Raw genomic sequence first — 26,417 nt, 5'->3', positions numbered from 1 at the left:
TGACAGAATGGGGTTTTGTGTTGAAACTGGGTGAGGGAAGCAGAAGAGTGGACAGAGAAGAAGGACACTGTAGGCTTCTAAGCAGCATGTGCAGAAACACCCAGGTGCTAAGGCTTTCAGCAGGGACTCAACCCTGCAGAGTCTCCTATTCAGGTTAAGAAATTTTGCATTATTCTCAAGAACACCAAGGAACTGCAGAAAGCTGTTCTATCAGAAATTGACATGATAAGATTGGTAAATTTGAAAGATCACAGAATGTGTGGTGTAGAGATACAAATTAAAAGGGAGAAAGACTGAACCCAGAGAGACTTGTCAGGAGATGTCTGGAATAGTGATAATGATGATGGTAACAATATTGCTCCCACAAGAATGCTAATCAGCAGTGTCCTCCACCATAATGCAGAATGACTGCAGAATCAGTTCACAGAACTCTTTCTCTCATGACCTGCAATAAAAGCTTTCAGCAGTACTTTGTGGTAAAGACAGTTTTGTGTATTTTTTAGTATAATATGGAAAGCTTTCGTTAATGGAATTTCTTTTCCCCCAAAATTTTACTAGAACTATCATATGCTTGGATCTTCAATGAATATCCATCATTTGTTGAAGAAGATAGTCGGAGATTTGTCTCTCAAGAGACAGGCCATCTCTACATAGCCAAGGTTGAGCCATCTGATGTGGGTAATTACACCTGTGTGGTGACCAGTATGGTGATGAATGCCAGAGTGCTGGGCTCCCCAACTCCTCTGGTGCTACGTTCTGATGGTAGGAAATTTTTCAATGTAAATGTTGTAGATACTAGCAAAAACAAAGGGGGAAAAGTGAAAAGTGTATCATGAAGAATTATTTCATTTTGGGGGGTACAAAAAATATTTATGAGTACAGTGATGAAGATAACCACAGGTCCCTGTACCTAATCCTTACCCAGGACCAGCTTTATATGGTTTTCAGGATGATTGCAAAATAAAAATGGTGGCTCCATTGTTCAGAAATTATTAAGAATTTCAAGAGGGTGATAGGAGATCACTGAACCAAGGTTGAGGTTCTTCTGAGTCTGGGGCTCAAATTACATTGTCATGTAGTCACCTGTCCTGATTTCAGCCACCTTGAGGTTCTTAAAGCTCTGGTTATCTTGTTATAGGATATAAAGCGTCTCTTAAAAATTTTCTAAATGTGCACTAGACGGAGGGAGGTGGGGGATGGGATAACTGGGTGATAGACATTAAGGAGTCCATGAGTTTAATAAGCTCTGGGTATTATGTAAGACTGATGATTCACTGACCTCTACCTCAGAAACCAGTAATACATTGTATGTTAATTAATTGAATTTAAATTTTAAAAAATTAAAAAATATATATACACTAGATTCCCAAAGCTTATTCATTTTATAACTTAAAGTTTGTACTCTTTGACCACTCCCTCCCCATTTCCCCCACTCTCAGCAGCATCGTGATCATAGTTAATAATCCTATATTATGTACTTGAAATTTGCTAAGAGAGTCAACCTGAAGTGTTCTTACCACAGAATATTTAGAAATTAAGATGGTATCTATGTGAGGTGCTAGATGTGTTAATTGGATTGACATAATCATTTAACAGCATATACATATATTAAATCATGCTGTACACAGTAAAAAGAAAACAGCTTGTACAGTCTAAATATATGTAATCTTTATTTGTTAATCATACCTCAATAAAGCTAAAAAGAAAAAAGAATGTGTTTCCTCAACCCCTTCATGGCTATTTCAAGGAAGCACATGAACTTCAGAGGAAGTAGATTTGTAAGCCTGTATAACTGCCCTACTTACACAAAACCATATCTGATACAGCACAATGCCATGACCACATATTATCTAAGCATTTCTTTCCAGTCAGTTATAATTGAATTTGACCTTTCTCATTTATTAAGTTACTGTTTCTTGTCTCCTGGGTGCCATTTAATAAGTTTAAGATTGGTTTCTCTGCTACCAGGGCACCATTAAGTAAATTCCCTCCCATAATTTTTGTTCTTTAGGATATTTCAGGAAATCATTAATACATTGTATATTTCACTTTGACTAGAAATGTCCAGATTAAATGCAGAATGAAAAAGCCTCCCATTTTATAGAATGTAAAAGGTATAATGGTTTTCTGGGAACTGCTCTACAGACGGTAATTTAAGAATCATGGAATTCAAGGTCCTGATGTTTAGTAATGTTGCATGTTTGGCCCAGTCATCTCTGCTTTGAAAGGTACCCAACGGATGGCTAGTGAGTAATTTAAATCATTAGAGCAACTAGTTCAAAATGGAGCAAAAGGAAGTTTTATGTTTAAAAAGGGGGGGGGGACAATTCTAAAGGAAATGTTGAAACTATTAACCTTGAATTGTGGGTTTACAGGTGTAATGGGTGAATATGAACCAAAAATAGAAGTGCAGTTTCCAGAAACTCTTCCAGCAGCTAAAGGTGCAACTGTGAAATTGGAATGTTTTGCTCTTGGAAAGTAAGTTTTATAACATTTACTTCAGTGTGCTGAAATAGTTTGCTGTAAAAGATCAAGATAGTTTTTGACTGACTCATCCTGATTTTCTAAAATCTTCTTTCATTTAGGAACCAAAGGAAAAATAAAATATAAGACAGTTTGCAGAAAATGACTGTAACTGCCTAATGTCATGAGCTAGATTGGTGTTATTTTTCTTTTGCTTGTTTGTTTGTCATATTATAAAATACAGTGGATATGTGTTCAACTTTTTTCTCTAAATCGTTAATTAACTCAGGAAAATGCACAACTTATTTTCTTGAAATATCAATGGAGGTAAATCCTTGTATCAATTTTATGTAAGTGACAACTGGAAATGTTCTGCGTTTGAAACCTGGTGCCTTTTTGCTCCAAAAGGTTTAATTTGTCAAGCCTAAAATGCATCCAGGATTTTGTTTAAAATAGCAATAACCTGACAATCTTCTTCTTAGTCCTGTACCTCAGATTAATTGGAGGAGAAGTGATGGACTCCCTTTTCCCAGTAAGATTAAACTGAGGAAGTTCAGTGGTGTGCTTGAAATTCCAAACTTCCAACAGGAAGATACAGGTTCCTATGAATGCATTGCTGAGAATTCACGTGGAAGAAATGTCGCCAGGGGGCGTCTCACTTACTACGGTGAGCATCTATTTTGGGCAAATTGGATTTTTAGATTGTGCTCTCTCAATAAAATGTTGGGTGGTGGGAATTTATGGCAGAATGCCAATGTGCAACTTGTTCTGTTCGCATTTTTAAAATGATGAATATTTAGGAGGAATTAAAAAGCAGTAACATTTTGCAATGAGGTCGGAGGCATGACATATTCTATTTGCATTTTAAAATGATTCATATGAAAATGAATATTTCACTTTTTTCCTACAAGTAATGTCTTACACACTTGATCATATCAGGGAGAGATCTCCTTTGCATCTTTCCTCTCCCCTGGAAAATGTGACTTTGTATCTTCCTTTGTGATCTTTACTAAGGCAGAAAGAGACTGTTGACTAGAGAACTCGTTAATTACTGCATTAGACAAACCACATCAACTTAGGCTTTTGAGTTCTTCAGTGTTAATTCTCTCCCTTCCAATAATGTAACTCTGCTGTGTTTGCTTCCTTTAATTTATAATCACATTTATTTGATGTACTGTTCTGTTTGGATAAAGAAAGGATAATAATGCTACCTTTATTTATAGTCTATTGGTAGAGGAAAATTAAATTACCTTTTTTTTTTTTCAAAATTTTTTTTCAAGTCACTTTTTTAAAATATAATATACATCAAGATATATGCTCAATGAATATATACTTTCAGTGTAATCGTTAGAAACATTGTAAAACTAGTGGGAATTGACCACTTTTGTGAAAGGCAAATTGCACTGCATTCCGTTTATCTTAGAAAGTGGAGATAGGGGCCACCTGGGTGGCTCAGTGGGTTAAAGCCTCTGCCTTCGGCTCGGGTCATGATCTCAGGGTCCTGGGATCGAACCCCGCATCGGGCTCTCTGCTCAGCAGGGAGCCTGCTTCTCCTCTGTCTCTGCCTGCTGCTCTACCTACTTGTGATCTCTATCTCTGTGTCAAATAAATAAATAAAATCTTAAAAAGAAAAAAAAAAGTGGAGATAGAAACAGTTTGCATACATAAATGTTTCAGGGAGGAAAACATTTGTAAAGACAAATATTAAAATTATAGGGCATTTTACGACCGGCCTCAAAAAATTTACAATAGTTATGATGAGATTGACACCTGTTCAACTATTGTAAGATTTAAGGATTTGTCAGAGACAAAATGGAGGCCTGGTTTAGTATCATGAGTCATTCTGTGTTTTTTAACCCTCTTGTTACATTATTGCGTTAGAATACATAGCACCAAGGTGAGGTTACCTGGGGTCAAAGTCTACATGCTGATGGGATGATGAAGAGGTGGGTTGGTGAGCACGTAAGCCATGTGAATATTCAGCTCCAAAACCACCCAGAGCAAGTGCCTTTTTCTCATAGGAGAAAGCTCCAAAGGAGCCTTTCTGAGAAACCATTACTTGACCCAGGGTAAGAAGTGACCATTATAAGGAAATAGAAGATATTCCAAGTGCCTGAATGTTTCAGCAGGAGTGTTTTAGCTGGGTGGAACAGCAAATAATAAACAATTACATGCCTCCTAGGACAAGAAATTCAAAGCTAAGCTGGTGTTCAAGTACCTTATAATAAGGGCCCTGCTCAGTTTCTCTGTCATTTTGATTCTACCCTTATCTCTCTTTTCCCTTCCTCTGCATGATAGTCTCTGGTAGAGTCACAAAGTGGCTGCCAGGCACAGTGACCAGAATATCAATCCTTGTTCATTCTTCCTGTCTCCAAAACATCTTGAAATTCCTTTCTCAAATCTGATTGCCCACAGTTGAGTCCTAAAACAATCGCTAGCAAGGAGAATTGGCTTAAACAACTTCAGAGCCTCTGTTTGGAATAGGGAATATCGTCAGGTTCCCCTAAATTTTATGGACAGTGTGAGGTGATGGAAGAAAGGATAGTTCAAAGAGAAATGGGGATTATTTTACAAATAAAGGAGAAACTGGATACACAATGGATAACTAACATCATCCAGTATACTGACTAGATAAGATACACTACTGCTTTATTCCATTAGGTAGATGATATGCTATATACCCAAGAAATCAGAAATTAATGAGATAGGGTGTTTCATGAAAGTTACTCTACATTTCTGGCTTGCCTAGCGTATTCTACCAGTGCATGGCATTTCTCTGGTTATCCATTCTAATATTTCATGTAAGAAATGGTTTGATAGAATATTTGGATCTCATATGATAGAATAAGACAGGAAATCACAATTAACATGGCAGTCGTGATCTCAGGATTGGCTTCAGTCTGGCAAATTATCCTCCCATTTGGAGGAGGAGAACGGTAGTATTAAGAAGCCAGTGGAATTTTTTGCTAGAAACTTGAGTCTTAGGTCAAGGACTCATGTGTGAGTCTCTTTGCAGTCTTACTCCATGAAGGCTGATATTTCCCAAAAGAAGAAAATGTGCTTTAATGTAAGTAGAGTGAAGTGATTTTGGACTGAACTACACTTCAGACTGGGCACGTCATTTATATAAAAAATAATAATAAGGTAAAATTTAGACCAGTACATTTTCTCTAAAAGCTAAATAGCTACATTTTCATTTCAATTTCCTTTATAAAGAAAAAAAAAAAGCAATTTTACGAGATAGGAATGGAAAGACAAATCTTCCCATGGTTGCAATTAAATAGAAATAGATAAACTGTTTCTCCATATGGAGGATGCAAATGTGAATCCCACAGTAGACATCACATGCATAATGCAATGTGAAACCAGTAAGACATCTCACCTCCCAGTTTTGGATTTAAAATGCAAGCTGAGACTTGGCTGAATATACTGTGTCTATTGAGTGGCTTTAGTTGTAAGCGGTATGTTGCTTTCATCTGTAAAAAGAATTTTCCACATATCTTCTAAAATGTAAGAGAAAATGATAAATCCACTTGATGCTGCTGATTTGCATACATAATTTAAGGTTGCATGAGCAACTTCTTTTTCATAAAAAATCATATGATTCAAATTGAACCAATTTATCCATCTTTCTCTGCCTTCATTTTAATTCACACAGAGGTTCATAAGATGCTCATTGGCTTGTATTTAATTAAAAGTTATTTCTAACTTGAGGGAAATGTTTTTTTCCTCAGCTCTCAAAGTTTCCCTTCTATGGATGTTAATTTTTAGTGCATAATTAAGACTAGTATCTGCTGTCATTCATGTATTAAGTTGTCATCAGTTGTGACCTTATGATTCACAAATGTGCTTGGAAAGGAGTCTGTTTTGTGTACCTGCATTACCAGCTACTAATACACATCTGAATTATATAATACAGTGCTGGGGCACCTGGGTGGCTCAGCCCATTAATCCTCTGACTCTTGATTTTGGCTCAGGTCATATCTCAAGGTCATTAGATCAAGCCCAATCTCAGGCTCTGTGCTGGGCATGGAGCCTGCTTAAGATTCTGAGATTCTCTCTCTCTCCCTCTCCTGCCTCCACCCCAAACCCGCTGCTCTCTCCCTCTTTAAAAAAGAAAGAAAGAATGAGTGAATGAATGAAAAGAACATAACACAGTGCCCAGAATTTTGAAAACAGAGAAGGCATAATGAGTTTGGCTTAGGAAGTGACAGATTGCAACATTCATTCTCAAATCTAGAAATGTTTCCCATATCCACTTAGTAAATAGGGTATTAAATATCATTTTAGCCACTATGCTCATATTAATCCATTGTTCACAGTGTTTAAATTCATTTGTAGAAAGTATTTACTTTTTATTTGCTGGGTGGTTTGATTTTTTTTTTTTCCTTGCAGCGAAGCCTCATTGGGTTCAGCTCATAAAAGATGTAGAAATAGCAGTGGAAGACAATCTTTTTTGGGAATGCCGGGCAAGTGGTAAGCCCAAACCCTCTTACCGATGGTTGAAAAATGGAGAAGCCCTTGTGCTCGAGGTAAGGTAATGAGGCTGGTTAATCCTTCCTCCCTTCATTTTGTTTTGAAAAATTGCCTTCCTCATACCTAGTGCCAAAGTCAATTCTTGAGTTTGCACACATTCATTTGCACCCAAAAAGGAGTTAAAGGGGGGGAAAATCTGTAAAATCAAGTACCCAGTCTGCCAAGAAGGAAATGTTTTCAACAAATGAATTTCATTGGGAAAAGTTGATTTTATTATTTTTGTCTAAAACTGATTACTTTTTTTCTTTTTTTTTGCTTTTGAAACTGGAGAAGACCTGACTGTAATCAAATGTGGAATATAATTTCTTTTTCCATGTATGACAACTTGGTATGGCTTCTGGAGACAAAATGTGTTATTACGTGTTACCTTCTTACATGAGTTCTTATTTTCTCAATCAATTTCTTTCTTAAGCCATGTAATTTCTGTTCTTTTAAAAAATTGTGTACTGGGGCGCCTGGGTGGCTCAGTGGGTTAAGCCTCTGCCTTCGGCTCGGGTCATGGTCTCAGGGTCCTGGGATCGAGCCCCACATCGGGCTCTCTGCTCAGCAGGGAGCCTGCTTCCCTTCCTCTCTCTCTCTGCCTGCCTCTCTGCCTACTTGTGATCTCTGTCAAATAACTAAATAAAATCTTAAAAAAAAAAAATTGTGTACTAAGTCAATTAGATTCCTTCAAATTTCTATATATAACCTGTCGTAGTACCTACACACCCTTAATAAATGTATTTTCTGGAACCTTTTATAATGTACAGAATTTATAATGTCTTTAATTTGCATGATTACAAAAATGGTAAAAACCTTTCCAGTTGAGGGGAGAGAAGCATTGATATGTTTTTTAAAGTCTGCAACTTGAACCATAGGGAAAATTAAATGACCACAGTATTTTACCTCTCACTTTGTTATTTATTTTACTGATAGACATTTGGACTGAAGGGTGTTTATTAATATTTCTAATGTGTGGCTGTTATGTTAAATCAGTCTAAGATTTTCAAATAAGGAAATGTTACCATTTCAGGTCAGATTGCCTAATACTCTGAAGGAAATGAGGGAGATTTGTGTATGATTGAAAGAATAGTGGTTTTCATTTTTCCTTTAAAATGATATATACATTTATATGCAAGAGATTTTTGTTATCATCTAGGAGAGAATACAGATAGAAAATGGTGCCCTTACAATATCGAACCTAAATGTGACTGATTCTGGCATGTTCCAATGCATCGCAGAAAACAAACATGGTCTCGTCTATTCCAGTGCTGAACTTAAGGTTGTAGGTAAGACTAAGCTTCTCTTGTCATATTTTTTTTCTTAAATCTTCCATTTTCGCTAAAACCAGAAATATTTACTTCTCCTATTATATTCCTATAGCATCTACAGTCTTGTAGTAATATCATTCAAGATTTTTAATCAGGGAATTTTTTTTATGATTTCTAAGGAAAAGCAGCAATTGTGGCCTGAATAAGCCTCAAAGGTTGAAATAATGCAATGGTAATGAAACAGTGTTGACCTCAAACATCCTTATCCAACTCTGATGTTACAAACTAACCAATGCCTTTTAAGAGAGTAAGTGAACTTGGTGTTTTCTGTTGCCAGGCCAGAAAAATAAGCAGAATTCAAAACAATATTTTATTGATCCACAAGGAGTTGCTTTTGTTTTTAGAGACCCTGCTCAAAGCATCCAGCATTGGGCATACTGAAGTTTTGATTAACAAGGCTCTGATATTTGAAGTTCTGAATTATTTTCTTCTTCTTGCACTTTAAGTATATGAAAGGATAGAAAATATTGTATCATGTTTAGGGCGATTATCCAGAAAAACACTTTGTAAGTGGTAAATGCCCAAAATCAACCAGAATAATGAGAGCATAGCATAGCATGAAACACATAAGAAAGAAGTGAAATTTATTGCTCCATTTATTGCTCCAAATACACAGATTTGGATCGGAGCAGAATATGATCCTGGGCTCAAGCATCATCACCATCATCAGGTTCTACATGGTGCTCCCCAACACATTCAGTTTTCATGACTATAATCAGTCTAATGAAAGAAGCACGGCTTTGCTCTGAATTTCCCCCTGCTTGTTCTCTCTCTCTCAAGTAAATGCATAAAATCTTTTTAAAAAGTTTAAAAAATGTATTATAATTCATTCAATATAAAGGACTTTTTTTAGTCGAAGGTACTATTTTAATATCTTAAGTTTTAAGGCCAACAACCTCTGGGTAACATATCTTCTTTATCCACAATCTAATATATAACTACATAATGTAATTTGCTATATGATCTCCACTTACCAAAAAAAAAAAAAAAAAAAAAAAAAAAACAAAACATTGTATTCACTGGAATTCTCCTTCAAACAGAGCATTAGACATTAGGAGAAATGCACTTTTTTTACATTTGCAATAAAAGGAAGGCTGATTTTCTGGGAAAAGTATCATTTCATTCAAATGATACATTATTATGTATCTTGAAGGTTCAGGTGTTGTTTCAGGATCAGCACTGTGTGCATTATTAGCACATATAAGGTTCTCTACATATTATTATGTTTAATGGGATACTGTAACATTAATGTAGTAATTCCTATTATATATTTCTCCAACAAAGAAGTTAAACCTAACCATGTAAAAATTTTATAATAGATCTTGATAATTTTTATGCAAGAGAATAATAATTCAGTATTCAGCCTTCATTCTACAAACATTTACTGAGCACCTACTGAGTGCCAGACACTGTGCCACGTGCTGAGTCTCAGAAATCACAGGAGAGACTGACTCTATTGTTGCCTGATAAAACTAACTTTCAAGAACTTTCTGTGATAAATGTCTTTCATTCTAATAGCTCCCGATTGAGCTATTTTAAAACTTCACAGTAAACCGGGGGCTTGGGTGGCTCAGTCAGTTAAATGTCTGCCTTTAGCTCAGGTCATGACCCCAGGGTCCTGGGATTGAGTCCCATGTCAAGCTCCCTGCTCTATGGGAAGTCTGCTTCTCTCTCTGCCTCTCTCTTTCTCTCTCACTCTGTCTCTCATGAATTAAAAAAAAAAAAAAATCTTAAAAAAAAAAACTCCACAATAAAGTTCAAAAATTTCTATGTAAGGTAATCATCCCAAGATTTAGAACTTCTAGAAAACACAGTAGTAGGAGTTAGTTTTTAAGCCCCCAAATCCTGTGAGTGGTGCCCAGTCAATTAAGTAAATCAAGTACTGACATCTGTGTGTTGGGAAACTTTCAAAGTGGTTATAAAGTCAACCTTGGAACTTCCAGGAATTTTAAAATATTAAATTCTAATTTATTTAATAAATAATAAATTATCATTCTCTCATCTTTCTTGCCTTTCAGCTTCTGCTCCAGATTTTTCAAAGACTCCAATGAAAAAGCTGATTCAGGTACAAGTGGGCAGCGTGGTCAGCTTAGACTGTAAACCTAGAGCCTCCCCCAAACCACTCTGTTCATGGAAGAAAGGAGACGTGATTGTGCAGGAGAATGAAAGGTATTTTGTTGTCCAAAGTAATGGTGATTTGCTTTCTTCTTTCTTTCCCTGGTGTGTCAAAGTAGGTTTTCAATATGAAACAAGTAGAATACAAGTTGATGAACGAAGACGGTAGTATTTTTGGTTCTGTAATACTCTCATGAAGATAGTAAGCAATTTTTGAAACCTATATTTTTAAAGATTTTATTTATTTATTTGAGAGAGACAGCAAGATAGAGAAAGAGCCTGAGTGAAGAGAGGGGCAGAAGGAGAGGGAGAAGCAGACTCCCCGCTGAGCAGGGAGCCCAACACAGGGCTCCATCCCAGGACCCTGAGATCATGACCCGAGCTGAAGGCAGGTGCTTAACTGACTCTGCCACCAGGGCACCCCAATTTTTGAAATCTAAAAAGTGGTAGATATATCATCTGTCTTCTTCCCATACAGAATACCTTAGTTTAGCAAGGATTTCCCTTCTTAGCCACCTGGTTAGACTCAAAATAGAATGATGAAATGTCAGTCCTGGACCCAGGTGAGCCCATTTCCTAGAACAAAGAAGAGAAGATATAATGAGAGCATATGCCAAATAACTACCAATGTTGCTGTAGTTTTATACTGAAATAATTTAGCATTCCTGGTATTAGTTTAAGCAAAGGCTTTCTTGGTTTCCTGATTGTTATAATAACATTAAAAATGAGGAAGAAGAATGAGGCTTACAGGTACCGCCTATAGACCCAGACTGCCTGGGTTCAATTCATTCTGCCTTTTACTTATACAATGAAAAGTTTTATTTCCTTGACTCCTTTTCTTATTTTTTTAAAATTTATTTATTTGTTCTAGAGAGAAAGAGCACAAATGGGGGGAGGGGCAGCAGAAGATAGGGAGAGAGAATCCTCAAGCAGACTCCCCACTGACCATGGAGCCCGACTTGGGGCTGCATCCCAGGACCCTGAGATCACCACCTGAGCAGAAATCAAGAGCTGACCCCTTAACTGACAGTGCCACCCAGGCGCCCTGTCGTTTTCTCATTTTTGATGTGTATGAAGATATGAGTGTGTTAAGGGGGCTGTTAGCCAGATGAACTATGTAAATATCCCTACAGCCCTTAGGTCACTATCTGGTGATGAGTAAACATAAATACTAGCTATTATTATTTGTTGAGCACTTAACGACGTGCCAAGTATTATGCTCAGAGCTTGTGATAAATAGGGTCTTGACCCCAGAGGCATCCATGTCCTTATCCCGTAAACCTATGATTATGTTACATACATGACAGAAGAAAACAATTCAAGTTGAAGATGAAATTAAAGTTACTAAGCAGATGACTTCAAGATAGGGAGATTATCCTGGATTATGTGGCTACATTCACAGTAACCATCTGAACACTTGTAAGGGAAAGAGTATGGCAGAACCATTTGTCAGAGCTGTATGACAAGGATGAGGCAGGAGACATTTCAAACTTCAGAGGGACTTCATTTGCTATTTCTGGCTTTGAAGATAGTGGAAGGGAGCCATGAGCAAAGGATTTTAGATGACTTTTAAGGTGGGAACAGCCCTCAGTTGATAGCCAGTAAGGAAAGCAGGATCTTAGCCCCATAGCCACAGTGAACTGAATTCTTTCAACAACCTCAAGGAACATTTACTAATTCTGAACCTTCCCAAGGAACATAGCCCAGGCAGTACCTTGATTTTGGTCCAGTGATATCTGTACTGGACATCTGATTTCCATAACTATATAATAATAAATTTGTGTTATTTTAGGCCAACTTACTAAATTTACAGTAATTTATTATAGAAGCAGGAGGAAACTGATGCAGAAGTCTACATTATCTACACTGTCATTATCTCTTTTAAACATCCCTGGAACTCTATGTTGTGTTGTAGATCATATAACCCTCTCCATTTTACTAATAAGAAAAACAAAACTTTGATTATATAATTTGCCTCAAGTCACATAGCCAGGCTTTTTTTTTTTTTTTAAAGATTTTATTTATTTATTTGACAGAGACAGAGAGATCACAAGTAGTCAGAGAGGCAGGCAGAGAGAGAGGAGGAAGCAGGCTCCCCGCTGAGCAGAGAGCCCGATTCGGGGCTCAATCCCAGGACCCTGAGATCATGACCTGAGCCAAAGGCAGAGGCTTTAACCCACTGAGCCACCCAGGTGCCCCACATAGCCAGGCTTTTAATCCGAGTCTGACTCTAGACATAACAGCTAAGCATTTTCCCTGTCACATTTTATATAGGGAGTCCAGAATTTTTGAGGTGGTCTTAGCCTTTGCAGTCATGGAATCCAAATTACTCTTTCTGGAGATGAGGGAACACAAACAATAAAACCCTAGGCCAAGAAACGTGGATTTCCTTTTTCAAAATTATGCGTCTTATCGCAGATAACCAAGTTGAACTGCTCGTATATTACCAAGACACCAAGGTATTTTTTTTAAAGATTTTATTTATTTATTTGACAGAGATCACAAGTAGGCATAGAGGCAGGCAGAGAAGGAGTGGGGGAAGCAGGCTCCCCGCCAAGCAGAGAGCCGGACGTGATCCCAGGACCCCAAGAACACAACCTGGGGCACCTGGGTAGCTCAGTGGGTTGAGCCCCTACCAAGGTATTTTTGTGAGTTGGTATGACAGCACCACTTGCTGTTCCTCCTGTATTTAATGGGAGACACTTCCATTAAAAGACAGCCACAGCAGGATGACAAGGCAGAGTTGTGAACTGAGTGGTTAAACACAATCCAGCTAAATGTTGGGCCTCACAGAATGGATTTCTGGAACAGGAAGTTAATTAGTGATTTGGAGTTTAATTTTGTAAACCAGTTGAAACAAATGTAGGCTTGTGGCACAAATTAGTTAATTGTGGCTCTATTGGAAGTGAAGTCTTCTTGCATAACTGCTGACTTTTTGTGTTCAAAAAAGTTTTAAATAGTTTTAACTGTTTACATAAATTAAATAGTGGTTAAATCCCAAGGACTTCAGTGCTTTCCACAATAATAAACCTACTTGTCCTCACAGTAGTGCCTATAGGAGGCAGAGGTTTTTAATCTTAATTTCAAAAGTGGATAAGAAGATTAAGAGTTTTAGCTACAGGCATACAAGGAGCGATTTACTCCCACATTATAGAGTAATGGGGTAATGCAGGAAAAAGAAGTATAAATTCTGGAATCTCATCTGGGGTTTCTGACTTAGCCACCTTCTACCTTGGTGCCATTAGATCCCTTATGTAACACGTTTGAGTCTTATTTTCCTCACTCATGAAAGAGATCATAATTCCTACCTTACATAGTTGCTCTAAAGTGAGCATTTAGCCTAATGTCTGATATTTGCAGATACACTGATGAGTAAGTATAAAGATATATTACTAATAAAATGTTGAAAATAACAGTGGCTGAGAAAGAAGTTTTTTGCTTTTTAGTTGGGTGGCTCATTAACTGATTCATGTCTGTAAAGGTAGACTGTTAGGACTGCCTGGAATCCACAATTTTCAGGGACACAGACTCCTTCTATCATGCTGTTCCACTATCTTCATATCCTGAGTCAAGATGGCTCCCTGGGCTTTAGCTTCTCAGTGTCATCTCCCAGTAACAGGAAGGAGGAAGATAGAAATCAGGATATACTTCTTTCCCTTTTTAGGAACTTCCCAGAAGTTCCATACAATAATTTCTTTTATGCCCTACTGCACAGAAATTAGTTCCCAGGCCAAACTTAAATGCAAGGGAGGCTGAGGAATATGGGGTGTTTTTTGTTTTTTTGTTTTGTTTTGTTTTTGTTTTTGTGAGCACATAGGTATCCAGTGAGAAATTGGGATTATTTTTTTTTTTTAATTGGGAATACGTTTTAAGTGGAAAGAGGAAGATGGTTTACTCTTGCAATGTATCCTGTTATAAATGTTACTTCTGTTCATTTGAGGACTACTGACCTCCATTTCATTTTAAATATTTCCAACATCTCCTCTATGAATGAGGAAACGTTTAGGTACAAAATAGGGTTAAAAAGAGGAAACATGTTTAAGAAGAGGGTCATAGTGTTTCAGTCCCTTCCAAGTATCTTAGTCTGGGCTTTTATAGCACAGTACCGTATACCAGATAGTTTATGAACAACAGAAATTTTTTTCTCTCAGTTCTGGGCATGGTAGTCTGAGATCAGGGTTCCAGCTTGGTCAAGCTCTGAGAAGGGACTTCTTCTGGGTTTCAGGTGGCAATCTTCTTATATGCTCACATGGCAGATATTGAGCAAGAGAGCTCTCAGGGGTCTCAAAAAGGCACTAATCCCATTCATGAGGCACCAATTCCCCCCCTCCTGCCTCTGCTCATGACCTAATCACCTCCCAAAGGCCCAACTTCCTAATAGCATCACACTGGGAATTACAGTTTTACTTGTGAATTTTGAGGAGACCCAAATATTCAGTACATAGCACAAAGTCTGGTGGTTTGGATTTTGCTTTTATCTCTTTGGACAGCAAAAGCACTGATGAGCCAGAGGCTTGAAGCTTAGGGAAAAGGCTGTTAGAGGCAATTATTGAACAAGTTGTACTTTTGAATCTTCTCCAAGCTCATGTGAAATCAGAGTGGGCCTCGGCCATCACTTGGCAGCGAAAGCCCCATGTCTGTCCCTCTTAACTTGGTCTGCAGTCTTACGCCAAACTGGGGAAGCACTTTAAATGATAGATTTATTGTGATGGTTCAATCATTGGTTGTTGCAACTTAAAACATGTAGATTCAAATCAAATTTGGGGAACAGATGAATTTATTGGCCAATTGAAACTGTTAAGAGAAGACAAAATTTGGGGAGGGTATTTATGGCAAGATTTTAAATATGTTAGCTTTTTAGGTTTGTTTTTGTTTTTTATATGAACTTGGGTTTGTCCATGAATGAGAAACTTGTAAGGAGGAAAGCTTTCTCCACCCTAGTGTAGGGAATGCTGGTGGCAAATAAACTTGATTAAGCCAACATATACATGTACTTTATTACGTAAAGCCTGAATCATGAAAAAAGTAATGTTAAATTGGGGGGGGGAGTCTAAGTATTTAAGATGTCCTAAAAATGTATAAGCTGATAAATAAGTCTACTATGTAAATTACACAATACATTTGAACAATTATAATCAACCTGGTTTGTAAGTTTTTATATCAGCTCCATACCAGCTTTGAATTCATGCATCAGCGATAGTAGTGGGGATCTAAGTCAGTGAGTCACTGAAATTACAGAATAGTTTTGAAGAAATCAGTGTTCCTGCTTGAAGTCCAGAGAGCATTTCAAGCTAAGGTAATAGGGGAATTACTTCCCAGCAGAGGTCTTAGAAAAGCTGCTCTGAATAGATAAGATCTTACAATGGCAGTAATGATTCCTGAGGTCTCAAAAGCAAGTGCTCATTCATTCATTGGAAAATTTTTTGAGTACCTACTCTGTGCTAGGCACCAGATATTTAATTTTATATCAGACAATTCCTGGGTATAAAGATAAGCAACACAGAGCAGTTACAGTAACACTCAATGGGAAATTACATTATGTTCAGTGATTACCAGAGAAGTTCCCATCTACAGATTAGGGATCCGGGCAGGCTTTCTGGGGAATGTAATCTGTACAGAAAGAGTTGAAAGGTGACTAGAGTTTACTGAAGAAGAATGCTTCAGGAGAGGAAAAGGATGTGGAAAGGCACGGGGCAAAGGGTGGCTTATGAACTTGAGTAGCTTCAGGTTACTTCAAGCACAAGGTGCCTTGTGAGGGTGGATGCAGACAGCAGGGCTGCAGATGTGAGCAGGAATCTTACTGGGAAGGACATGGAATCCAAATCAAGAAGCCTGGGCTTTATTCTACAGGCACTGAGGAGCAACAGAGTGAAATCAAAGTGGCAGAATTAGAAGATCAAATTTAATTTTGATATGTTCTTTAGAAGAAAATCGCAATGGTGGCAGTGGGGAACATGGATTGGAGTGGCAGAAAGACTTGAGGCAAGAATCTCAATCAGTAAAAATTCACCGATCCGAACAAGAGAGTATGATAGGCTGAAGTAAAGAAAAGGCAATGAGAAGGGAGAGAAGTGCTTAGGAATTAGAGAAGGGGTTAAGTTCACAGGACCTAGGAGTTAATTAGATTAATGATCTGAAGAAACAGAAAGAATCAAGGCTAAATCCTAAATTTCCAGCTTAAACATCAGGGAGCACAGTAGACCTATTCAGTGAGACAAACAACATTACAGAAAGAACAGAGTAAGCACAAATATAAGTGCTACTTGGGATTGTTGGTGTTTGAAGTGTTTATTGAAAACCCAGCTGAATATATGAGCATACAGGGGTTGACCAAATGACTTTGGAACTCAGGAGAAAGGCTCGAGCAACAGATAGACACTTAGGTGTTCTGAGCATGACATCTTAGCTGAAACCGTGGCACTGAATAAAATTGTCTTGGAAGGTATGTAGCACTAAATGGTAGAGGGTCAACACCTTATCTCTGAAGCTGATGGAAACTAAAGTTATGGGGTATAGGAAGCCTGTTTTTATAGTCTCAAATAAATGGCATATAGTCCTAATTTGTAAGTAATCAATTTACTAAGTAAAGGTCAATATTAAGTCACCTAGTGTGTAAATATTCTAATCTTTGAAATTACTAGCATCAGTGTGGAGCAAAGTTGCTATTATTGTTTGCTTTTGCTTTCTGTTTTGTATTTGTATCATCCACTACTGAGAAAAGTTGTTGTGTTTTTCCCCCCTTGCAAGAAACAGGTTTTCTAAATAAACAGAAATGCCCTGCCCCGTTGAGTGTTCAGTGGTAGTACTCCAGCTGTCAGTGTTTTAGTGTTTTTTTTTAATTCATTCATTCATTTGCTTATAATCCACATATTTTCAAAAAAGGCTGGAATTGAAATAGGATGTTTTTTCTCCTTTAAGCAAAGTAAAATTGGAAAAGACTCTAGAGAATGCAAGCAGGCATGGTATTCAAAAGGAAATAGCCAGTTGGCATATTTTAAAGAATGTTTAGCTTTTCTCTATCACTTAGTGGTACTTACAATGCATTAGCCAATTATTTTTAAAAATGGGGCTTTCAGTTGAATGCTATTACTTATAATAGTAAATATCTTATTGCAATAGCCTCAATTTGAAAGAGAATCAAAGAATGGCCCATTACTTCTAATTAAAATTGTTTCAGATGTTCTCGGCAACATTTAATATTATAGAAATTTAAATGCTTTTTAAGGAAAGAAATAGTAAAGATTTTTTCCAAATATTAATACCCATAATCCACACAATACTTTTAAAACGTATTAACCAATTCTTAACATGCTTTTTACATATAGTTAAGAAACTGGCTTTGAAAATGCAGTAAGAATTATATTCTGTATCAATCCATTTATACGACTGCTGAAAAAGGCACAGCCTTTGGGACAGAAAATAGTGGTCACTGTTGCCAGAGTAGCTGGAGGGGTTGACTATTTAAGGACATGGGGAACTTTTAGGCGTGAGGGATTTGTTCTAGATCTTGACCATAACAGTGGCTCCATGACCACACTAACTTATTAAAACTAACAGAACTGCATACCCAAAATGGTGAATCACACCATAAATAAATTATATTTTATTATTTAAGCAAAAATTTACATTCAATCTTACATTGGCTTCATCCCGAATTCATGAGTAGCTTCATAGAGAAATTGAAAGTCTCAAGAAATGCTCCCAACAGGTCCCTTTTGCCTTCTGTGAAACATCAACTAATTCCATGACAGCACTGAGAAGCAGCATTGAAATTTTTGCCAGTAACCAGAAGAATTCTGTCAGAGCAAGAACCACTTGGCATTTGCACCACTGCTACCACAGTCTTGCTCTGTAAAGATGTGTCTAGGAGCTATGTGACTATCAGCAAATCTGTTAGATGGCACTTCCTCTTGTCTCAAGCTCTTAGATGAAGAGCAAGGGTTCCTTTGCCAAAGTTTCTGTCTTTACTCTTTCCCCATTTCCCCCACATTTCTTGGCTCCTCTCTGTCTAAATACAGTTGAGCCTGGCTTTGTTGTTGTTGTTGTTGTTTCATAGTGTTCAAAATGCTGCTCCCTTCTCTGTCTGCCTTCTGTTGCCCCCTTTCACCCAAAGAACTGGATTCTGTTATCTTCTCTGTCATCCTCTGTCTGCCATCAAAACAGCTGTTACCTCACAGCTACCCAACAGGTATAGAAGCTCAGTGCGTTTCAGTTAATCTACCCTTGGGCAGACAGCTAAGATCTTGGGTAATTCTTTACCCCTGTACTTTTAGGTCCAAATTAATCTTGAACTGAGGAACTTAGAAGATCAAAGGAGAATTTTATTCAATGTGTGTGGTATTGCCCCTTTCAGGACTTGGATATTAGTTGAATAGAGATTGACATCCTTGCTCCCTATACAGAGAAGGTACTCATCCTGTCCACTTATTTTGTCTTTATTCAGCAGTGGGAGTTGTGCCCAGCACTGGCAATACACAGATGAATACAAAACAGCAAGAGCACTTAAGGAGCCCAGTCATAGTATATTCACAGTTTGGAAAAGTTAGCCATGGGATAGACTATATGATCATGGTGATCATATAATTTATTCTATAAATTGAGATATTTTGAAGAGAAAGGGGGCACTGCTAGCATTTAACCTTCAAGACAATATATATAAACTGTGCTGGTCTGAGGAAACTGGACACTGCCCCCTTGTATAAAATGGGGGTGTACAGAAGTGAGTAAGAAGCACAGAGAAGAGATGCTGTCCCAGCCTGGGGAGCTGGAAAAGCAGCTCCACAGAAGGAGAGGCATCTTACAGGGTGCAACCCTGGAGCTGTGTTCTGAAGGATCTATAAAATCTAACAGAGCAAAAGAGTAGGGAAAACACCATCTGAACAAAGTGGTGGATGGCATAGACAGAGATGAATTGGGTTATTTATTCTAACTGTGTCTTTACTAAAGTCCCTATATGATCAGGAAAATAAGGAGGCCTGACCTGAGTTCTTTTCCAGAGAGAGCACCATTTCCCTCTCTCAGAGGATGTGAACATCGGCTGATCATTTTTATTAGAGGGGAGATTGAGATACCTCAGTAAGTATGCAACAGTCTCAGAGAGTAGAGAACAGCCCCCTTCCCTGTCTGGGTTCCCTAACCCACACCTCCATTTCTCTCATGCTTCCAGCTGTAAAGAAAAGAGGAAAGGGTGCATTTGCTTCTTACATCCCATAGCCTATGAGATGATTAAGCTAGTATTTAACAATGAAGATAATCAAGAGAAGAATCAACGCAATCCAGACTTTTGGGTTGGCATAGGGCTCTTGGGAAGCCATCCTAACCACTTCCTCTTTGCCATCCCCCACCCTTCAACCACCAGAACATGCTTAGGGAGCTTCTCCCATTAACCACAGACATCTAAGTTTCTGTGTAGGTATTTGTGTCATTATTTACATGAATCATTTATGCCTATTGGCATGCAGCATACTAAGTACTGTGGACATGGTTCGCTGTGTCAGATGAAGCCAAACGTAGGTTTGATTTCCTTCTTGACTTAATCTTAACAAAGCAATAGAATCAGAAAGGTGTGGGTTAGATCTTGACACTTTGATTACCATGGAGGTAGAGCGAGGCCCATTATTTAACCTCTGAGTCTCATTTTCTTATTTGTGAAATGGGGTCTTACTGCAAAGTTAACCAGTCTGTTAGGTGGTATTTTCTTGGCACATACTCTTAGCAAAGGTTGGACAAAAATACTAACCTTCCCTGACAAGCAAAGAAAGGACAAAGTTTCCTTTGGAAAAATGATGTCCAACTCTGTCCCTGCTCCGTTTCTCTCACATTTATTTTTTTTTATCTCAGGGGACTCGAGCTGCGAAGATAAAAATAAGATAGTGTGTGTGTGAAGCATTTCTTATAGTGGCTTCTGAATTTGGATATTGCTGCTCATGTTGCTTTTAGTATTAACTGTTTTCATCATGTTGCTCAGATACTTTAGGAGTAAAAAGACTGGGTTTAAAAGTGAGTAAAGACTTTTGTTTTTTACAACTCTCAGCTGATTTTTCCATTATTTCAACCTCCCGAAATAAATAAATTTTACCTAAATGTTATTAAAGAAATTGCTGCTTTCTTTTTTTGAAAGATTTTATCTGAGAGAGAAAGAGAAAACATGAGTGGGGGAGGGGCAGAGCAAGGAAAGGGACAAGCAGGCTCCCTGCTGAGCACGGAGCTCAGTGCAGCCAATCCCAGGACTCTGAGATCATGATCTGAGCCAAAGTCAGATGCTTAACTGACTGAGCCACCCAGACACCCCAAGAAATTGCTGCTTTCTTCTTCTTTTTTAAGATTTGATTTATTTATTTGTCAGAGAGAGAGAGAAGGAGGGAGCACAAGCAGGGGAAGCAGGAGGCAGAGGGAGAAGTAGGCTCTCCACTGAACAAGGAGCCAGGTTCAGGACTCAAGCCACCCAGGCATCCCAGAATTGTTGCTTTCAAAAATCATATCAGCTAAATTTTGCAAATGACCATGTGGTTCTTAAACTCATATTTCAAGTTTGATTTTTATGAATTATTAAAGTTAAAGCCACTTTAAAAAATATTTTGTCAGTGTCATGATTTTGGTAGGGGATAGCTGGTTAATGAATTTCAATGTGCTGGACATTGGAATTGACTTGAAGCCCATTCCTTGTTAGAACTGGGTAATTAATTCATACCCATACTCAGAGTATATGTTTTACTTCCTGGGTGTATTTACCCATACCACATCTGTTTGGTCATAAAGCATTTCTCACTCAAGCTGCAAAATTCTATACATGCTTACCTACAGCCCAGTCAATGTTCTGTATCCCTGTTTTTTACTGAAAATTGAAAGAAAAAAAAATATTAATGCTATTGTAGAAACCTGTATTATCATCACATACTACCTTTGCTTTTTTTCCTGATAATGTGTTTAAGATAGGAAAAATCAAGATGCTTTCTCTCAAAGTAAGGATATTGACTCTTTTAACACTATCAACTTAGAGGACAGAGGTACGTACCATTGCCTTTTGAATAAATTTTAAGAGAAAGGAGAAACGGACAGAATTCTTATTTTGTCCTGGCTTTTTTGCTCTTATAATTTCCTCTAGCTGGATTATCTTTTCTCCTCAACCTAGAAAACCCGAACTCATCCCTCAAGGTCAGGCTTATTGTTACTCATGGTGGGAACTTCCCCCAAACCCAGTAGAGCGAGATTAATTGCCCTTTCTTCTGCTTTACCCTTGTGGTTTCTTTATCCAGTTGTATCACCTAACACAGTGCATTGTAACTGTTTGTGCAGAAGGCCGTCTTCCCTGGGTTCTCAGAGAGCCTTTTGCTTATCTATCCTGGTCGCCTCAGGCTCTGCTCCATACTTGTTTGTTCATTTCAACATTCATTTATTCCTCAAATATTTAACATCTACATTTCCCATTAACTATTGTTGCATAGCAAATCACTGTGAAAGCCAGTGGTGTAAAAACAGTCACTTCGTTAGATTTCACTGTTTTGTGGGTCAGAAATTGGGAAAAGGCTCAACCATGAGATCATAATCTATGATCTGTTACATAAGTTCTAATGAGTTGGTACTAGGTATTAGCTTAGCTTGTCTCCCATGACTGTAGTCGGGTAGTGGCTAGAGCCAGAACAGCCGGGAGCTGGCTGTTCCCTGCATGTTCTCTTTGGCAGCCCCAAGCCCTTTCCGTGGGCTAATTTATGCTTCCTCACAGCATGGTGTCTCTAGGGATTTGAAATGTTTACAAGGCAGCTAATGTGGTTCGTGAATGAATATTCAAGGTAGCAAGATGGAAGGTGAGTCGTCTAGGCTCAGAAGACCCAACAGCCCACTTTTCTAGCATTCCACTGGTTATTAAGGAATCCCCAAGCTAACCAGATTCACAGGGAAGGAAATTAGACTCTACCTCTTGATGAGAGAGTAGCAAGATTCTAGGGGAGCAGGTAGGATGGGAATTCTAACTGCGGCCACCTTTGGGAAGTGCAATCTGGCATACCTCCCACATGCCATGCATTGCCCTGGGCTCTGAGGAAATCACACAAACAGGACAGCCACAGTCCCTTCTTCAAGGGACTTGCAGAAGGGAAATAGAGAATACAGATAAGTTGAAAAAAACTTCGTAGAAATTGCAGATGGGAGAGGCAGAGTACATAATTTTAAAAAGATAATTTCTTTAGCCATAAAGAAAAAAATATATATAATTATATACAATTTAATTTTTTTAAAAAGGCCTCATTAAGGAAGTAACTTTGGGGCAGAAAACTAAATCGCAAGAAGCAATGCCTCATGCCAGGAATTGGGAGACGTGCCTTCCAGGAAGACACCCCAACAAGAACAAAGGCCAGAGATGAGGATGAGATTGGTTTGAGAATGAGGAGGAAACCAGTGGCACTGAGGTGTCATGTGTATAGATCAGGAGAGGAACAAAATATAAAGCCTCAGGGGGGAAAAAATGAATAAAAAAACCAGTGAATTAAATATGAAGTCTCAGAGATAGGATCCTTAAAGACCATGATAAAAATGTTGGATTTTATTTTAGATAGAGTAAAACTCATTGGAGGCCTTAATGCAAATGTGTGACATGACCTGGTTAAAAGAGAACTCTGGCTGAAGTACGGAGAGTGGGTTGAAGAAAGAAAGGAAGAGAGTGGAAATCTGGTTAGGAAGCAATTTGTAGATGGCAGGACAAGATTGACTGGAGGCTTGGTTTAGGCTAACAGTGGGTGAAATGGAGAAGAAAAGATACCATGTATATTGAAGATAGGGTTGGATAAATTTGTACCTTACTTATATAAAAAAAAATTCCTACCAAATGATCACATTTTATGGTTCATTGTACATGAAGTATAGGTATGCCCCTCAGCCATTAGATTAGGTCTTCAAAGGGAAGGGGCTAGTTCTTACTCTTATTTTCCAAAACACGTAGTGCAATTTAAGTCCTCAAAAAATACCTATTGAAGTGAATTTCATTCTTTTCTGAGCAGTTTCCATTTCTTAAAAATACCTATAATTTTTTTTTATTTTTTTTCTTTCTTTCTTTCTTTTTTTTTTTTTTTCCTTTTTCTTTTTTAAGTAGGCTCCATACCTCGTATGGAGCCCTGTGTGGGGCAGAACTCACAACCCTGAGATTAAGACCTGAGCTGAGATCACCAGTCAGGTGCTTAACTGACTGAGCCACCCAGGCGCCCCTATAATTTTCTTATTTAATTTAGCACAACAGTTTCTTTTTTTTTTTTTAATATTTTATTTATTTATTTGACAGAGAGAGAGATCACAAGTAGGCAAAGAGGCAGGCAGAGAGAGAAGAGGAAGCAGGCCCCCGCTGAGCAGAAAGCCTGATGCAGGGCTCGATCTCAGGACCCTGAGACCATAACCTGAGCTGAAGGCAGAGGCTTAATCCACTGAGCCACCCAGGCACCCCGCAGCACAACAGTTTCTTAAAAATATACAAAAATTGGCTTTCTAAATAAATTTCTACTTGAGGCTTTTTATTAAAAATTTAAAAAGTTCCTTAATTCTTGGCCTCCCTGAACGTTTAACAGAAATAGAGGTAGAGAGATAGGTGGATGGATGATGGGTGAATGGATGATTAGGTGAGGTGCCATTGCGCTTCCATAAAAAAGGGAAAAAATATGTGTTTCAGTAATGATGGTTGCTACCTCCCACATTCTGATGCTGGAAGGTGTTATTCATAATTTATGATCTGTTATGTAAGTTCTAATGAGTTGGTACACTGAGTTAAATTTCTTACTGCCTAACAAACTTAAAAATAATTATTTTGCACTTTGATCTGTTTTCTACTTCCTGATTTATTTGTGATATTTTTAAATTCTATCTTAATGAAGATTTCATTGCTAGAGCAGTTTCTAAAAGATGTGAATGATTGAACCTTTATGAGTATGAAGTCCTGAAATCTGTAATTGAGATTGAATATGTAAAAATCTATCTTGTTTGGGAAAAAAATTATTTCCTGACCTTTTACATTCAAGTACTAAATAAATAGGCATGTTTAACTTTACCTTTAAGATTTTATTAGGCTCTTTATTTTCCACAGTATTTACTCAATTGAGAAAATGGTAGTATTTTAAATCTTGATATAAATTATATGTTTTTCTAGGTACTTAAAAATATTGATACACCACTGTATTTATTATTTATTATTTCTTTATTACTCTAGCCTCATTTTAATAACTTGATTTGTCCTAGTTTATTTCATTTACACATGTCATGCTTCATTCCTGAAAGAACTTGAGACAGTTTATCAAAGTACACATGATTTACACACTGGGGAGAAAAATATTTTGGAGAAATTAAAGATGCCTGGATTCCATTTGCCTAGAATGTAAGGTATATTAATTAGGACAGCTTCAGTTCTTATCAGGGAATCCTTAATGCCTCTTAGAGCATGATCCATAGTACATGTTCAATAAATCCTTGTTGGCTGAGTATCTGAGGGAAGTTTGCAAAACATAACCCAGTGGATCCATTCATGTATTTGAGATGCACAATTTTGGCTCAGAGCTTTCTGCTAAAAATATGCAGACAAAAATGCTGCCACCTACATAGTCCTTGATGCCCATAAGGTGAAATGAAACCAGTTGATAAGGAGATATACAGCTCTCCCTAGGCATAAAAGTGCAAATATGTATATCCAAATCCAATAGATTGTCATGAAGAGAACATTAAGTAATGTAGTACTAACAATCCACATTCTAACTATATATACAATGACTTCTTGGAGTGCTTGGGTGGCTCAGTCAGTTAAGCATCTGCCTTTGGCTCAGGTCATGATCTTAGGGTCCTGGAATGGAGTCCTGAGTTGGGCACCCTGCTCAGCAGGCAGTCTGCTTTTCCCTCTCCCTGTGACCCTCCCCACCATTCATGCTCATTCTCCTTCAAATGATAATCTAAAATTTTTTAAAAAAATAAAATGACTTCTCAGTGAGTATTAAAGGTTTTTTTTTCCCTTATTCTTTGCAATCCAAGCATAACTTCGAATATTAAGACTAAAGGCTCTTGAGAAAGAGGTAGATCACATTCTTCTAGTTAATTTTCCATGTGTATTATTTCTCACATGTATGTTTTTAGTGAGCTTGAAATAGAAATTGTCTCAAGGTTATGTCTGGTGTCAGGAATGTAGAGTCCACAGAAGAGGCTGCTGTGAAAATAAGGAGTCAGTGCTTATAAAGAGTCAATTGAACTAATATTTATCATCTGATAAACATTATAAATAAATAATGATATCTAACATAATAATAAATTATTAATTAGATCAATTTAAATCAATTTAATTATATTATTATAAATAATATTAAATTAATATTTTTTATAATATTATGAATAATAAATATATCATCTGATTAAAGGTGTGGTGGCTCACCAGAACCTGTGTGAATAGACAATGATCACGCCTCTGCATGGGGGGAGGACAAGAAAAGTGCAGTTTGTTAGGCCTGAGATTTTTCTCAGAAAACATTTTGGGACCCACCTAAGGTTATGAATGAACACGTGGCCCATGACTCTACATTCTTGAGGGGTGCGACATGACTACTCTTTCTTTTTTTAAGTGAGGTAATAGTTGATACACAATGTTACATTAGTTTCAGGAGTGCAACATGGTAATTCCACAATTCTGTATGTTACCTTACTCTGGCCACAAGTGTAGCTACCATCATTCACCATACAATGCTGTAACAATACCATTTACTATATTCTTTATGCCATGCCTTTTACCCCTGTGACTTACACCTTCCATAATTGGAAGCCTGAACCTCCCACTCCCCTTTCCCCATTTTGCCCTTCCCTCTATACCCCTCCCCTCTGGCAACCACCAGTTTGTTTTCACTATTTACATTACCACTCTATTTTTGCACAAGATAATTTTTTTTTAAAGATTTTTTATCTATTTATTTGCCGGAGAGAGAGCGAGCACAGGCAGGCCGAGTGGCAGCAGAGGCAGAGGGAGAAGCAGGCTCCCTGCCGAGC

General features: G+C 37.7%; 1 protein-coding gene across 1 annotated transcript in view; it reads left to right on the top strand.

The window, feature by feature from the left end:
* LOC111144100 (contactin 3) overlaps positions 1 to 26,417 on the top strand; it is a 247,201-nt gene that overhangs the window by 144,606 nt on the left and 76,178 nt on the right. The window contains exons 5-10 of the mRNA XM_022498228.1: positions 559 to 762; positions 2,376 to 2,478; positions 2,946 to 3,130; positions 6,859 to 6,995; positions 8,138 to 8,267; positions 10,328 to 10,478. Coding sequence (XP_022353936.1) covers positions 559 to 762; positions 2,376 to 2,478; positions 2,946 to 3,130; positions 6,859 to 6,995; positions 8,138 to 8,267; positions 10,328 to 10,478 — 910 coding nt within the window. The remainder of the gene's footprint in view (positions 1 to 558; positions 763 to 2,375; positions 2,479 to 2,945; positions 3,131 to 6,858; positions 6,996 to 8,137; positions 8,268 to 10,327; positions 10,479 to 26,417) is intronic.

Source organism: Enhydra lutris, unplaced genomic scaffold, assembly GCF_002288905.1.
Source record: "Enhydra lutris kenyoni isolate GAN:26980312 unplaced genomic scaffold, ASM228890v2 scaffoldscaffold10, whole genome shotgun sequence".
NCBI classification, from domain to species: domain Eukaryota; kingdom Metazoa; phylum Chordata; class Mammalia; order Carnivora; family Mustelidae; genus Enhydra; species Enhydra lutris.
Note: the sequence above shows the minus strand (reverse complement) of the source record. Positions and strands in the feature narration are given on the sequence as shown.